Consider the following 17,095-nt stretch of genomic DNA (forward strand, 5'->3'; position numbering starts at 1 on the left):
ACTTTACCATCACTGCTAGTGTTTTGTCAAGTAGTTGTCTTTTGGGGCATCGCCTTTGACTTCTTTCTACCTCTAAGAAAAGGGATCAATATCCTCTGATCCCTGTTTAATACTACAGGTGGACATAGGAGGATGAGAGCAGGTGTACATCATCTCCATCTCTGGTCAGTAGCACTTTGCAGTTTCATGTCCTGAAATTAATCCTGAAATGCCCAAGTTCCAAATACTGCTTTTTAGTTGCAGTGGCAATCCTGTATTCAGAGCCATGAGAGGAGATTTATCCTCTGAATGAAAGAGTGGTAGTTTGTCAGGAATTGGACTGGTTGTTTGTGACCCTTCCACAAGCTACTAAGAGTGTGGGTTATCTTCACACATTTGTGTTTGGTGTCCAGTACTACTTGATAAGGGATTTCTGCACTGTTCATTGCTGGTTAGAGAAGGCAGATGTATGTTGTTATTGATAACCATGTTAATGATCACTCTGGATTAGATGGTCCCCATTGGTGGGCTCGATGTGTTTTTTTAGTACTTCGTGAATGATTTAGTGAAACACGCGAATTATTACTAACATCAAATAGTAAGTTCTTATTTTAGTAGAATCAGAGATAAGCAGATGAAAGCTCTTTTCCACCCATTTGATATATATGGGCTTAAGTTGTATGTTTGGAAGATAATTGGATTATTTTTCTGGAAGCAATCACTTTTAAGTTAAAGCTTAAAACTGCTGAATCTTCCATTAAAATCTGCCATAGACTTGTCCAGAGTGATGTCAGTGCCATCTCAATTAGTTCACTGATGATTCTTTCCTACTCCAATATTTTCTTTCTTCAAAATTCATCTCATGAGATTACTGAAACTTCAGGTGAAATAATTGTCCATGACATTCTTTGTTTTGTGACACTTAACTCACTGGTCCATTGTCATTTTGGTTTACTGTTTTATTCTCTGGCAAAACATCACTGCAGGGGTCAGATGACCACATTCCATATATGTAAGGATATTCCACTGTGAGAGCAAGACTTGAATGATTTCTTTGAGTAATCAAATTGTCTTATGGCTTAGACTCACTAGGAAAATCAGTGAACATTTGTTGTGTAAAAACTTGTCTCATCTCAGATAGGGGATACACACTCTGACTGCCCCAGCTGTCATTCTTTTTTATTCAATTTTTGATTTGTATTTTATTGTCTTTTCCCTTTTTGTCATCATTATTATTATATTAATTATAATCTTTTCTTGCTTTCTGTATGTGCCATGCTTTTAAATACTCCACCTAGCATGTTTGCTGAGTTTTCTTTAGATATTTGTGGGTTTTTATTAATTTGAATATTGTGAAAAATCGTATACCTGTCTGTTCTGTATGCAGAATGCTCTTATTTTTGGTAATAATTTAGCTAAAATCTGAGTAGCTACAATACATGGAAATGATTCTCTGAAGACAGTGTATTACATGCAATTAGATTTTAATTTCATAATTTTAATAATGCACGTTTATTCTTAAAAGAATGCCACACACATTCTTGAAAATAAAGAATACTGTACTTAAAAACACTGGACCGTGTTTAGAGCCTAAATAAATGCTTTATTGAGGTTGCAAATGTTAGCAAATCAGCACTTTTCAAAACAGGAAGTTTGTATCTAGGCTATGATAAAATTAGTAGTCTCAAGAGTTTGTTTGGCACTGTATTAGAGATGATGAATTTAGGGTATTACGTAGTATGTTTATAGACTATCTGGACCAGAGAGCGAATGCGTGTACTTTCCCATGTTTTCCGTAGTACCTTGTGCGATAAGTGTGTACAACCAATATTCATGAAATTAATCCACGTCATAGTATATTCCAATGATGAATTCATTACATTTTTGTACCACTTTTCATTCTGTCTTAAAACTGATTGCACTACTCTGGTGCAATTACTTTGCAGCTAAAAGGCAAAAACATTAGCTGTAATTGTTAAGTAAGTAAAATCACCTAAGTAATTAGTATTGTAGTTAGCAGACATGCTTTATAAACACAATGCTGTTTGTAAATTATGCAAGTTTTTCACAGTTCTAAAATAAGTATCACTGGTATATTGTCAGCCAAACGGATGTCTGTATAAATATGTACTTGTTCTGGCTGGAGCAGGATATACCACATGCTACTTAAAACAATGTAAAATAAAGTAAACGAATGTTAACTTTAATGTTGACTTTGATCATAAAGAAGGACAAAAATATTTTGAACTATATTTACAGCTGATCCCAATATACTATTAACAATTTGGTCATGCTTTATGCTGTTTCTTAAAACGGGTGTGTGCATTTAAAATGATATGTGGTTCATGTGCTCATTGTTAATAGCTATATTCTGAAAAGTTTTTTTAGTGGTCATGAATTGATTTTAAACCTTTTACATATTTGCAGAATACATGTACATGTGATAATTCGAACGTTACAGGTTAGCTGGTTTTGAGAGAGTTTAATTTTTCAGGACAATTTGTTAAATAGAGAACATTTTGGTAATACTTTGACTCATTTAAAAATTAGAGAGGACTGTTCATACTTACTCTGCCATTAATGGTTTTTGGTATTTTTTACATACGCACATTTTAAATTATTTTTTGTAGTGCAAACCAGAATACAAGGTACCTGGTCTGTATGTCATTGACTCCATTGTAAGACAGTCCCGGCATCAGTTTGGGCAAGAAAAGGATGTATTTGCTCCAAGATTCAGCAATAACATCATCAGCACTTTCCAGAACTTATACCGTTGTCCTGGGGATGACAAGGTAAACCACTTATTAGACGTTTTCTGATTAAAACAAACTCTAGGATGTTACCTATAAAGAATAAAGATTTTGATGTCACTTTTTGCTTGCTGGAGTAGGTCTAATTATAGACTTACACATTTATATGTATTTTTTTTTTAAATTTTTCTTGTCTGAGTGTAGGGATAGGGGAAGATACATCCAATTAGATTAATTAGGATTTCAAAAATGTTTTCAGGAAGATTGGATGGATTTGAGTCAATGTATTTTGATGGGGAAAAAAATTTAGCGGGCATTTGGTAGGACAGAGTTGTCAGTTTTTTTATTGTCTTCTTCCCCTCTTCAGTGAGAAAATGAATGAGCAGGTTTTGTATAGTGTCAAGGAATAAATAATCTTTCTTGGCAGCAGTAACTTCAGTGCAAACTAGTGTGTTTTGGATGGAAGGAGCCATAGAAAAACAGCGAAGTGACTTAAAAGTTACTTTTAGTTTGATACTGAATCGACCAACAGCTGACTAAGGCCTAACTTGAACAGTTTGACCCAATAGTTCCCTTGGTAGCGATGCTGATTACTGTGGTCCAAATTATCTTCATAATGGGTTGGCTGGAAACAGCAGAGGGTGCAGGCAGTTTAATTTCCTTAATGTATTGGGATCTGCAAATTTTAAGTGATTGAAAAACTCTGCTATAGATGTCTCTCTTTTCTTCTGCAACTGAGTTCCGAGGTGCCTGCTGAACAGGTTATTTAAGTTAAATGACGTTTTTTCCAGTCTGGTTTTAGATTATCTGCATGATCAACTTATGCTGCTTCACAGTGTTTTAGACATGTATAGGCATGATAGTTAACTTATATTTTTCTTCATTTAGCTGCATTCCTTAAGCAGTATTAGTTTGTTTTGTATAATCATTTAGCTTTCTACTCTGGGAAATATATTAACATGGAAATAGTCTGACTTGTTGAAGAAGGAAAGCTTGTGCAAGGATGGGCGCAAGTACTTAGTTTGTGCCTGGCTTTAAAAAATATAGTAAATTTATTGTAGGGTAAGAAATAGTGCCACTTACTCTGTGATATTTCAATGCATGGCAACTAATGTATCACATTAGAGGTGTTTGATGTGAAGAGGGATAGTAAAACATAGTCTGTTTATGGTCTGTAAAGCTCCTATCAGGTTCATTTCTAGGATATTTTTCACCTCAGTTAGGGAAAATGTATTTTGCAGTCTGAAGTCTTGCTACTATGTTGCATATGGATTCAGTATTATAGGAAAGTCTTTGTGCTGTGAAAGTAGTTACCATATATCTGACCCAGCAAAAAATTGTGCTGTTAAAGATACCAAGATTATGTACCTGTTATCTAGCATTTTGATGTTTAATCTGATTAAAAGACATAATGGAGAAACACAATAGTTTGTTTGTTGGTTTGTTTTTTTAAATCAAGCAGAAGTATAGTAGCATTTCATTTAAAGTAGCAAAAAACCCCCCACTGATTCCTTTGTCTGGCTGAGCCGTGGAAAATGCAAGGGGGAGATAGATACCGAGGCACAGAAATAGTTTTATATTCCTGTTCTGGGTAGAAGAGGAAAGTTAGAGCCTCTGATGAACTTGTTGGGGACTGCCTTACAAAACAAACTTTCAGAGAGGAAAGGCTTGCATACTGTAATGCTGAATGGAAGCCTTCAGAGATTTCTTTGAAGGAACACTAAATTATATCTTCCATGAAGTGAATATTCAGCACTTCTGCCTATTAAATTTAAGTATCCTCTTGGAATTCTGGGCAAACAGACATTTTTTTTCTTTGGTTTAAACACTGTGTGGTTAAGTACTCTATGCTCATGTTTTATAGAATTTAAATAATTAAACCATCTTTATGATAGAAAACACAAGATCCTGTGAAGAAATTTCTGTTCTTTATAATACAGCTAACTTTTTTTTTTTTTCCCAAATAAGCAAGGTGTCTTTTTCTGTCACATACATTACTATCCAACTTTTCAAGATCAAGCAAGATCTTGCCTCTGGGTAGAAGTGAAGCCCAGAAAAAGAAAAGATTTGGGAGCAGATTAAAACAGTGGAATAGAAATGTATTTGCAAGCTGAACAATGCGTTACATCTGATGGAATTGTATGAAGTCTTAATTTTGGTATTTTCCTTTCCCTGTGATCCACATTTTAATATTACTATGTAATTTCAATAGGCATGGAATTGTGTTCCAGTTTAAATTGCTCACTTCAAGAGAGCTTGCAAAATACTGAGCTACTTTCCTAAGAAAAGTATTTAGCAGTCTTATTAGTATATGCCCATTTTCCAGTGGACGTAATTGATTTTGGTCCATAGGTAGATCAGAATTGTGTTCATATATGTTGACTATAAAAGTTTAGGAGATGCTTTATTTATTAGTAATGCTTTAAAATGTTTCCTTAAAATAGTTTTCCTTCCATACAGTCTTCCAAGAGTAAAGATATAAAAGTGTCAGATATATTTGTTTAATTTTGTTTTGTTTTACTATATTTCATTTGCTGTTGAGAGAAGATTGTCACAATGTGCATAGTGTGTCTTTACTGTTGCCTAGGCATCTTCTATAGATCAGCCTCATGTTCATAGGCTAGACATCTTTGATGTGACCCAGTATAACTGTTCTTATGGTTCTTACTGTTTGTAAACCTAAAGGTGCTTCAATCTAGACAGATTGACATTGCTTGTTAAGAATTCCATAATTGAAAATAACAAAAAAGTTAAGCATGACTCAGGTCTTTTGTTATCCTTTCTTCATTTTAGAGTAAAATTGTTAGAGTGCTAAATTTATGGCAGAAGAATAATGTGTTCAAGAGTGAAATTATTCAGCCTCTCTTGGACATGGCAGCAGGAATTCCTCCTCCAGTTGTGACCCCTGTCTTGCCCAGCACTACAGCTGCTATGAGCAACAATACACCAGGTAAATAAAAATAGGTTAAAATCATACTTTGAATCAAAACACTTATGTCAGCTTCAGTATGTTGTCTGTTAACATGCTGAAAAATCTCACTGGTTTCTTTTAGACAAATCAAATGAACGCTAGGAAGAAGTACATTATAGCCAGTATCCAAATCAGGGAAATAACAAAACCAAGAGGCAGCCTGTTGTGTTTACTTTCCACCTGTGTATTATAAATATATTTAGATGGGGTAACAGTGCAATAAGACCTGGTTTTCACTCAAAAGTCAAAACAGTAGATCACTGACAGACTTAAAAACCCACGCAGCACTCAACGCAATCGATGTTAATTAGCGGTGCCCCAGTTGAGAGAAACGATACATCAGTATCTTTTAGCTATCCATAGCATTGAGCTTGCTGGATCATGTCAGACAGCGGTCCTTTGCTTTTGCTGGCTGACAGGCAATGATTTTGAGGGGAAAAAAACATTGACAATATAACCTGTAGCCAGTGACATACTTCCCTCTCCCTCAAATGTGAAGTATCTGGGTCAGAAATCATGGTGAAGAATCATGTGGGCAAAAAATTGCTCATGGAGTGTGTCCCAAATTAACAAACACTAACATTATTATACATGCAGACTTGATCATTTTGTGCTCTAAAGCATCTTCCATACTTATGTGTACCTACACATACCTACGCAGATGATGGGGAACTGGCTTTTCAACTTTTTTCATTTTGTGGAGATCTTTTCATTCAAGATTGGGATGTATGGGAAATTTTACATATAGAAATTGGGTTTTGGCACATACAGACCTGCTTTTGTCACCCACCTTTTGCTGAAAAGCAGTGAGGTGGACAAATCCACTTTACTTTTCATTGGTAAAAGTTCCAGCTCTTGGATTGGACTTACTGCATCTTCTAGCTCAGTATTTTTTATTTTCATTAGTTTGATAACTTCCAGTTGTTGACATCATAGCTTTACTCTAATGCTTTTTTGAATTCTGATGCAGGTTGTCTTTTAAAACAGTAATCTAGTAATTTACATTTCGTGTTCATCAGCATATATCTACTTCTGAGCTAAAAGTAGGAGTTTTTTCAGGGTTGGAGGATTCTTTTGGATTATGGCATGAAACTAATTATCAGATAGCTGATATAGTCTCAATGTTCCTCTTGGAAAAAAAAAAACTATAAAACAGGCAATCCTCATGACTAGCTGCTGCAGGTTGAAAATTTCTAGTGGAATCCTTAAGGCTCCTCCTCGGGATGAAAAGCCTGTCCAGTAAGTTCTGGACTAGCAGACATTTCGGAGTAGATTGCTAACAATTATCATTTGGTATGTATTATTTCCACTAAATGGTTTGGATTACTGTGTGGAACCTGGTTATTTTGCATTTGTCAGTGTTTTTGTTAGTAGTTCCCATAGGTCAGTAGCAGAAAGAGCTGTGAACTACACTTACACGAAGTAATCCTGCTACTTGAGGAATGTTGATGTGAGTCTGTGTTATTTCTGTGTGCTCTATGTGTGTGTCAGAAAAATAGTTTAAATTGATGTTAATACAGTGCTTTCTCAGTATTTAATAAATGTTTTTGATGTCCTAGGAAGATTATGGTATCTTTATAATTTGACTTCTTGCAATCCAGAATTTTTTTCCTGTAGAAAATAAACAGGAATTAACATTGTCTGGTTTGTAATTTCTTTTTACAGCATGTTTTTTTTCCTTCTTTAACACTATTTCTAAGTCTGTATGTTAATATTTTGGCCTATTGGATTTTGGTTTTTTTAGGAACACCTGTGACTCCAGTTACTCCAGCCAATGTGGTGCAGAGTTTACCTGATCCTTGGGTATCTCAGATTGCTAATACAGATACCCTTGCTGCTGTTGCACAGATTTTACAGAGTCCTCAAGGCCAACAGGTAAATATTTTGTAAACAGTTATGCTGTACGCTGTTTGATACTTTGTGTCTTTAAGGTACCCTTAAGGAATACTGCTTTCATGAGTATCTCTTAGTTTTGTGTCCAGTATCCATGTTAACTCTCACATGAGGTTGTTCATCACAAGCAAGTTCCAGGTAAACTAAAACTTCCTGTTACCTTTTGTAACCAACCCTGTTTGTTCCTTAAAAGTATCGCAGAATGTGACTTCAGATAAGATGGTATGTAATAAATACTTTTCTATATAGTATTGCAGATGACTAAATCAAGAGCAGCATTAAGATTTCATGGATATAGGTGTAAAATAGAATGCCAGTTTAAGCATATTTCTCTGCTGGATGCCCCAAGAAGCTAAACATTGTACAGAATTAGATAATGGGAATGTACTCATTCTGGAAGTGAATTGTGTGTTGATTCTTTTCTTTATCTTTCCATCAGCTAAATATAGTTTTTATTTTGCAGCATTCAAAAATGGGGTCTTAGAAGTGACTTGTGTTCCTCAGCTTCTAAATGCTCAACTCCAGAAAAAGTGGCTCGGTGTGCAGCATGCATTGAACTGCTTGTCCTCTTAACCCGCAGCCACATAAGTTGAGCGCACACAATCAGCTTTCTGTAAAAATGTAGATCATCATTTTTCAGTTTATGCTAGAACTCTGGCACCAGCATAACTTTGGCATTATGATTTTTATTTGGGCTGCGGAATAGGATGCTTTACCTGCTCGGGTACTAAACAAAAATCCCACGCGTATGAATGAGAAGCAGTCACAAGTGAGCTGTTACGAAGCACTGATGCTGACAATAACAACAACTTTACTTAGTGAGATTGCTTAGCTGAACACTGTAAAACAGAGTCATCTGTAAGTGTTCATAAGCGAAGGGAGTATTTTCATCTCATTACACTGAAATAAATTGATGGGTCATTGAAAAGCAGAGCAAAATGAGTTTGTGGGATACTTTGTGAAATGCGGAGGAAAGATAGTGGAATAGCTCTTAAAACAAGGAAGGGACGTGAAGTGATAATGGGAGATACATGGGAAGTCAGTAAAGTACTTTTAAAGATTATTACCTAGAGAGTGTTCTAAATAAAAAAAAAAAGGGTGAAGCAAAAGAAAAAGATTCTGAAGATGAGAAGGGAATTAGCGTTTCAAAGACAGCAGATCACAAAGTAATAACATTTGGATATTTAGCTCTAAAGCGGTAAAATGAGGAAGAGAATGGATTTTGAGAGAGGGAAAAGATGGTCTTAAGCAGAAATGTGGAAACAGACTAGGTACGCAATAAATATGTACATGCAGATCTCTAGGATTGGTAGATGAGCTGCAACATTTGCTTCCATCCTGTCCATCTCTTTTTTTTTTTCCCTGTTTTCCAAGCCACTCCACCCCCCACTGCCCCCAAGCTCCAAAGTCCTTGATTTCATCTTAAGATTGTGTTTTATGGTTGAGAATGCATGCAGGTAAATTGAGAGTCTAGACATAGGAGAGGGCAGTGTAAGAAAGATGTGACCAACAAGAATGTGAAAACAACCAGAATGGTGACCACCCAGGATTTTCGCACTCTAGGGCTTCCATCTCTGCTTCTTTGGTTTGATTCCTTCCTACTCAGAGCAATACACAAGGTGGACCAGCCATATTTGCTCATCTTTTGTGGATTGCTCAATGTGGGGGCAGGGGGCCTCTTCAGCTTTGCCTATTGCAGAATCAGTGAAAGCTCTTGGTGAAGTAGAACAATAATTGAAACATTTTCAGAGTCACTGATGTATAAGGAGTCTGTATAACTGTTTTTAAAGAACAGGAAGAGTTGCTTCACATTATCAGAAGGTAACTCTAAAATAGTCTTGAAAAAGGATCACACATTTTTGATGCACTGTGGAAAGAAGATCAACCTAATCAGTTTATGCAGAGTTTCTAGTGAGCCCTAGTAAAAAGGGAGGGATTGAACCCTGTAAGAGTGCAGTGGTGAACCCCATGAGGAGGTCGAATATGAATGTGAAGATAATCAGGGACTTATGTCAGCATAGTTTGAACTACCTGGATTTGCTCAACCTTTTTTCCAGAAATACCCAAAGGTAAGGCTCCAGGGGTTTACCTCATAGAAGATCAAAGAACTGGCTTCCTCTAATTCCATGGTACTTTAGGAGGGCTTCTTTCCATAGGGATAGTATTTTTTCTTTTTGTGTTAAGGTAAATCCGTACAATTTTATGGGAGCATCTCTATTCAACATGTGAATAGATCTGCACATGAAAAAGCCTTTTAGTTCCTCACTGGGACAGCTCCTTTTAAAAAATTATATACAAATAGGAAGTTGGGAGTAAGGAAATCAAGATACACCAGGTGATTGGATTGTACATTTGTTCTAAAAAAACTATGGAAAATATTATATTTTTCTTTATTTTCCTCCTCTGGACTTGAAGGAACAGACTCACAGGGTATCCTGATATATGCTGATGAAATGTCTTAGGTCCATTCATTATACTTTTGAAAGTTCTTTCTCTGATAATATTTAGTACTCATTCCAGTATAATTCTAGACCTCTCCTGGGTTGTGAGTGGAGTTGTTTAAACAAACAAACCACCTCAACCACCACACCACCCCCCAAAACTATTTTAAAATAATATTTGAAACACCCAACACTATTTTTAAATAGTATTTTTTAACATCTGTTTTCTGACATTGCCCATACTTTGTTTTTACTGCAACATACTTTGTTGTTACTGTATGTTTGTTGCCCTAGAGCTGCTGCTTCTGGTTCAACATTGCACCTAAGCAGTTTTTGTCCTAAGATAGTTCTATATAGAGCCCAGAGTCTGTGCCATTGCAGGAAGTAAAATTATATTCCCAGTCCCTGGTTAATTTGCTTTTTATGTTTTGTTAACATAGCAAGGGAATTGCATCCTATCAGTGCAAACCTGAGTTTCAGCATGAGATTTTCCGTGTGACTAATCCAGAGACACTAGTGCAAGCTCTTCGTATAGACATGTTGCATCAGCTTAAAGTGGAGCTTGCAACAGTGCAGTTATTTTCCCTACATGAATGTCTTAAAGCATACAGATTTTCCTAATATAGCTGGGCCCTTAGGAAGCTGGAGTAGGCTAACAGATTTTTTTCAGGTCAGAAGGAATCAAACTGGAGAAACAGAAGAGGGGGAACCCTAGAAAGCAGGAAATCCTGAGTGGTGACTGGTCATCATGCAACTTGTCAGAGCAAGTTAGGAGGAAGAAGCATCTGCATGTCTTATCAGCCACAGAAAACAAATTAGCCAGTAAGTGGGAACAAAATTTGCCGTAACTGAAAACAAATTAAGATGAAATAATAGCCATAGGTTAGATGATACTGCATTCCTGAGGTGGTTTTTTTCCTAATTGGAAGGGGAAAAGACTAGTTTGTTTTTCAGTTTTTTGCTTTTTAAAATAATTTTCTTGTTTAATGCGTTTGTTATATTTTCTCTTTTAGCTTCAGCAGTTGATACAGACACTGCAGATACAGCAGCAGAAACCTCAGCCTTCACTACTTCAAGCCCTGGATGCTGGTCTTGTTGTTCAGTTACAGGCCCTCACAGCGCAACTTACAGCTGCAGCTGCTGCTGCTAACACACTTAATCCACTGGAACAGAGTGTCTCTTTTAATAAGGTAGAAGTAGAATAGTAGAAGTTTGAAGAAATATTTATTATTAAAATATATGTAAGTGAAAGAGTCGTCTTTTGGATTTTGTGGTTTGACTTTAGATATGTTAAAAAAATAGATGAATATAGTCTAAAGTGCTCTATCTTGAAAATGTTAAAAAAATGTCTAGAGATAGTAGTATAAATGAAAATACTAGTTTTATGAGGTTGGGGCTAAATGGCATTTCATAGAATATCTTGAGTTGGAAAGGAACCATAAGGGTCATCGAGTATGAAGATGGATTTGATTTAGCAAAGTTAAGCCATTGTTATGTTTTTCTTCACCCTTTGTAACACAGCGGTGAGAATTGAGCGTGTCTTGTATTTCCTCTTCCTGTGTTAATGATCTGGGGTAGGAAATGATTTCTTACAAGGTAATGAAAGGGAAACATGCAGAAATGTATATACGCTGTTTTCCCACAAGAGTAAAACGGGATTGGGCTTGTAATTTTCTTACCTTATAAATGCCAAGAAAACTTATAATTTTAGCCACAGAGTGATAGTAAGTGAGGAAGTAAGTTTATGACTGTAGTTAAAACTAGTCATGTGACACTTTTTAAAGGATGTCAAAATGTAAAAAAAAAAAACCCCGTAGGTAAAGAAACTCTGTGTGTGTTGCAGCATATATGCCTATCTTAAAAAAGAAATAAAAAATACAGAATGCAGGAATTTAAGACGACTAATATAGTTGCATGCCAGGTAGCAATAACCTGGTAGCAATTACAGTAGTAGTAGTATAGTATCAGTAGAATAAAAAAGGAAGAACTTCTATGCAAAGATGAATACATAAATGAATTTTGTTCCATTATCTTTGGAAGAAACAGCTTGTGAGTAGATAATCTCTGTAGGATTGTCCTGGAGTGAATAAATAATAATAAGGACGTCAGAGAAGCAAAAACCTTTTTTTCCTAACCTAGATAATCTCTTTTTCAGGCAGTTAGCTGCTTAGAACTTGAAAAATGCTGAGTTTAAAGTTTTAGGACAATTTATCTTATATTTCTAGAATTTGTTCAGCTAAACTCAAATCTCTGAAATAATAGAGAATTTCATTACTAATGAAAGTAATGCAGCTGTAAAAAAAAGTCAGGAAGAAAATGGCCTGTACTGATGCTGTATCACAGCTGTAGCCTTCAACTCAAGTAGGGTATAATCACAGGGAATGAATGCATCAGTTAATAGGGACTGCCTTAATATTTAGATACAAGAAGTAATTAAGAATACAGCATTGTATTGTGGTTTCTTCTGCAGACTTCAATTCCAGCATTTATATGGATATGTGTACTCATAGGTGTGGCTGTCTTTAATGTTGGACAACTTAACTGGAGCAAATTGAAGGAATTGGCATTCTGATGAGATGTTTATATACCTTGAGGGAGTTCAGCCTGACATTCTTTAGTTAGTTTATGCCAGTAATAGTATGAGGGAGGCTTGTTGTCCTGAAAGCTGTCAGCAGAGTGAATGTACATGATTGCGATTTCTGGGACTTTGAAGGTAAGTGTAGTGGAGGGAATTGTTGTGGTAGTGTGGTAATTTACAAGCTTTCAGTAGGTATATAGTGTTCTTCTAAGCTGTGGAAGAGTTGTGTTTATAGCATGTGATTCATACCTCAGTTCTGCATTATACAAGTAGTGTTAGGTTATAATACATCTCAAATTCCTTGTTCAGTGTTCTATAACATCTCTGTGAATGAACTCATAATGTATGTCTTGTTAGTCCTTTGAGGCTTTTACTCAAAGGTTATTTAGGCTGCTTTGCAGAAATAGCATGTCGTTTTAGAATTTCCTCTTTTTTTTTTTACTAGAACGTTGGCGCTACCATACCTATTTTGTCCTTTTTCTGAGGTTTAAGGATTTCTGAGTCTAGGTATTATAGAAAAGTACATATTAATATATATCTATTAATGGGCAATCTTATTTTTGCAATGATAAGTTTTGGGGATGATAATTTTCCTTGCTTATTTTAATGGTTTCTCAGCGTCAATATCACTGCCACCCGAATCCCACTTCTCAAAAGCTGAATACCATGAGTCATAATGATATAATTCTATTTATTAGACTCTTTACTTCCATTTTATTATATAATTAATTGTATACTTTTTTTTTACTAGACATGGCAGCCTCAATGAACAAAGCATTAAAAAGATTATTTACTTTTATAGAAATCATCGACATCAGTGTTTTAGTTTGAATCAGGAGCGTGCTTTTGAGGTTAAACTTTTGATTGTTTACACGTACTGCACATTGTTTCACATTGCAAAGCAATCTTGAATGCATAAAGTAGATTAATTTGGATTAAGCTAAAGCAAAAGATACGCTCCAACTGCTAATGAACACAATCTACAGGGCCAGACTGGAGTTGCTTCAAAGTAACTAGTAACGAAGCCCAAATAGCATGTCCAAATAAAATAAAATAAAAACTATAAACCAGATTTTTTAAAAGGAAAAAATTGGGGAATGTTTTGCTGCCTGACAACAAATGATCTTTGTTAGTGATCTTCCGTGATGCTCTGAAGTTCTAGAGTTTTTGTATGCATTTTAGAGAGCTTGCAATAGTTTTATATCCTACACAAAATGCCTCAGTTGCAGGTGACGACACTGTTAGAGATACAAGTATCAAAAACCAAGGTGTCAGAACAGTACAATGAACAGCAACACTAGACTGTTAACAGTCTTTGTTTGAGTACCAGACATACAGTTGCTTAATCTCTGGGGTTCTAGTTAACAACTTATTTTTTTTATGAAGACAAGTATATTTATAACAACAGAGCATGAGCCGGCAGAGCGCTCTGGCAGCAACGAGGGCCAACAACATCCTGGGCTGTGTGAACAGGAGTATAGCCAGGTGATTGATGGAAATGATTGTCCCATCTAGACATCCCATCTACTCTAGACTGCATCTGGAGTATCACATCCAGTTTTGCCACCCCCATATGGGAAAGACGTTCACAAACTGGAGTGAGTTTAGTGGAGGACCACCGAAATCGAATCCTGTGTTCAGTTTTAGGCCCCTCACTACAAGAAGGACATTGAGGTGCTGGAGCGTGTCCAGAGAAGGGCGACGAAGCTGGTGAAGGGTCTGGAGCACAAGTCTTATGAGGAGCGGCTGAGGGAACTGGGGTTGTTTAGTCTGGAGAAGAGGAGGCTGAGGGGAGACCTCATCGCTCCCTACAATTACCTGAAAGGGGGTTACAGAGAAGTGGCTGTAACTAGCAATAGAATGAGAGGAAATGGCCACAAGTTGCGCCAGGGGAGGTTTAGGCTGGATATTGGGAAAAACTTCTTTACTGAGAGAGTGATCAAGCATTGGAACAGGCTGCCCAGGAAGGTGGTGGAGTCACCATCATTGGAGGTGTTCAAAAAAACATGTAGATGTGGCACTTCGGGGCATGGTTTTGGTGGGCACGGTGGTGTTGGGTTGATGGTTGGACTTGATGATCTTAAAGGTCTTTTCCAACCTTAATGATTCTGTGATTCTGTGTGAATCTCAGTGACAAATAACACTTGTATTTCTTCATGCTTGTTCTTTAGTTTTGTCTTCAAGAATGCTGCTGAAATGCTTCTGGGCTGTTTAAAAATTAATAAACAAAGCAAACTTTTTTGTTTAGCAGAAGTACAGCATAGACATTTATAGATAAAACAGGACGTTTATCCAAGTTTTTCTTTTTCCCTGTCAGATACCTTTCTTTTTATCCCTCTGGAGGCTTACTCCTCTTACACGATAACTGCTTGCTTCAATTTTTTGCAGACTATGTGAGAAGTTGTTTTCAAGGAGCAGTGTATTTGAAGGAATTCAGGTTGTCTGAATGACACGTGTGTGTGAACATACAGTAATTCTTTGCGAAGTAATCAAGCTGTAGGTCTTCTCTTGATATGAGCAGAGCAGTTAGCTGATTGCCAAAGGATTGAATAGTTGACCTCTTTGTAGTAATTTCTTCTAACTAAAGGTACCATTATGTAAAATTAATCTTTATTTAAGCCTTCCTTCAAACTAGCTGTTACTTACTATGGAAAGAACATGTGTTTGTACTTGTAACAGCAGCGAGCGCTCAAGAAAGCCAGGGACAAAATTTGGTATTTGATGCATTCAAGAGTTTGGCAGCAATAGCAGTATGACATTTAAATTTCTAGTCAGGTTATTTGCCAAACTTTGGGTTTTTTTAAGTTGAGAAACAAGAGCATTTTTCTTTTCAAAAGTAAATACAGTTTTGGGATATATGGGGAGTACTCAGTAATACTTATTTTGTTTTCTCCTAGAAGCTGATGGACAGATTTGACTTTGGGGAAGAATCTGAACAAAATGAAGAGACTAAAAAGGAAACTCCCACTTCCCAACTGTAAGATCAAGCTATGTTTCTTATGGAAAATGCTAAAATTTTCCTGACACTAGTTGAACATTAGGATTAAATAGTAAGGAAAATGTTGTTTCTTTCAGAGCGTAAGCATATGAAAACAGTAGGAAGACAAAAAGACAGTTTACTAAATTAATGAAACATACAAATTTTTAATATTTAATATAAGTCTGTGTGCCAGAAGTTTTGCTGTCTTCATCTTAAAGTTGGCACGTTCTTTGCTTTTGTTAGTTATATTCATAACATTAATGGGATAATGATGGTAACAGAAGGTGGAACTAGCTACATCGTCTTCGTTATGTTATGTTTTTAGTTAAACTTGAAACTCAATTGTGAAGACCTGTTTACCAGCTGTTTAAAGCAAGAGAAAAACTGGTTTAAATTATTTAATTTTAGGCCTTTAGTACCAGAATCTGTGAACAACTCACTTTTTCACCAACTAGCTGAGCAGCTACAGCAACAAAATTTAGAACATCTCAGACAACAGCTTCTGGAGCAACAGCAGCCTCAAAAGGTAAGAACTCCATCTTGTGGCTGTCGTAATAATTATGTTCTCCACTGATAAAAAATTCACACTCCAGGAGAAAAAAATTGCCTTGTTACTGACACTTCTGTTATAATGAAAGTCTTTGTCACTAGCTGATCATCTAACAGAAGCTTGCAGAGTAAGTGAAATAAGTGAAAGTGTGTAAAGCAGGAAAAAAAACAAACAACCAAATGTGTGGGGTGTACATTTTGCTTCTCTTAGGAAAGAGTACCCTTTAGCTGAGTTACAGACTGACTGTGCTTTGGTTGTTCAGCTCTTTACACAGGGGACAAAAAGCTTTTTCCCTGCTGTCAGAAAGAAGGTGAGCACTGAAGTGATTACGTTCCTGTCTGTGAAGGGAGAGCAGCATGCAAGCTGCTGCTGCAGAACCATCAAGGGGACAGAATAGAGATGGCAGATAACTTTAATTTCCCCTACCAGGCTTTAAGTCTTGGCTATTAAATGTCTCATTCTGTTGAAGAATCTGAGCTAAAGAATAGACTCATATATTTCCTGAGGAATGATTAATTAAGAACTGATGCTTGAGACAGCCCAAGATTCTATCTTAGCTATGTGAATTGGGTCCTCTACTCTACATTGAAGTAAATTGGTTTATTTTTTCTGAGGTTAGTCCTCAGTATTTAGCTGTTCTTTTTCCCTCCTGATCCCATTAGAAAAAACCTAAAAGTTTATTCTGTCTTGATACTGACCAGATGTAGAGTGGACTTTCTGTGAAGTATTTGGATCTAGTTTCACAGGAAAATAGAAATGTCAGATTGAAAGAAAATCTAAGGGTCCACAAACTTAACAAACAACTGTTGGAGATTTTAGTTGCACCTGTTCAAAGGTGCAGTCACTCAGCTTTCAATCAAGAATGTCATTTGGGTTTTGAATTTGTGACTTTGCGTTTTTAATTGTTTAGAAAAATAGTAATTTAATTTTTACTAGATATTATTTTCTTATTC

At 36.2% G+C, this 17,095-nt stretch overlaps 1 protein-coding gene across 1 annotated transcript in view; it reads left to right on the plus strand.

Moving 5' to 3' along the window:
• SCAF8 (SR-related CTD associated factor 8) overlaps positions 1–17,095 on the plus strand; it is a 96,532-nt gene that overhangs the window by 25,194 nt on the left and 54,243 nt on the right. Inside the window, exons 4-9 of the mRNA XM_059828200.1 lie at positions 2,610–2,771; positions 5,523–5,679; positions 7,445–7,575; positions 11,048–11,224; positions 15,510–15,589; positions 16,001–16,118. Of these exons, the coding sequence (XP_059684183.1) occupies positions 2,610–2,771; positions 5,523–5,679; positions 7,445–7,575; positions 11,048–11,224; positions 15,510–15,589; positions 16,001–16,118 (825 nt within the window). The remainder of the gene's footprint in view (positions 1–2,609; positions 2,772–5,522; positions 5,680–7,444; positions 7,576–11,047; positions 11,225–15,509; positions 15,590–16,000; positions 16,119–17,095) is intronic.

Source organism: Gavia stellata, chromosome 2, assembly GCF_030936135.1.
Source record: "Gavia stellata isolate bGavSte3 chromosome 2, bGavSte3.hap2, whole genome shotgun sequence".
Taxonomy (NCBI): Eukaryota; Metazoa; Chordata; class Aves; order Gaviiformes; family Gaviidae; genus Gavia; species Gavia stellata.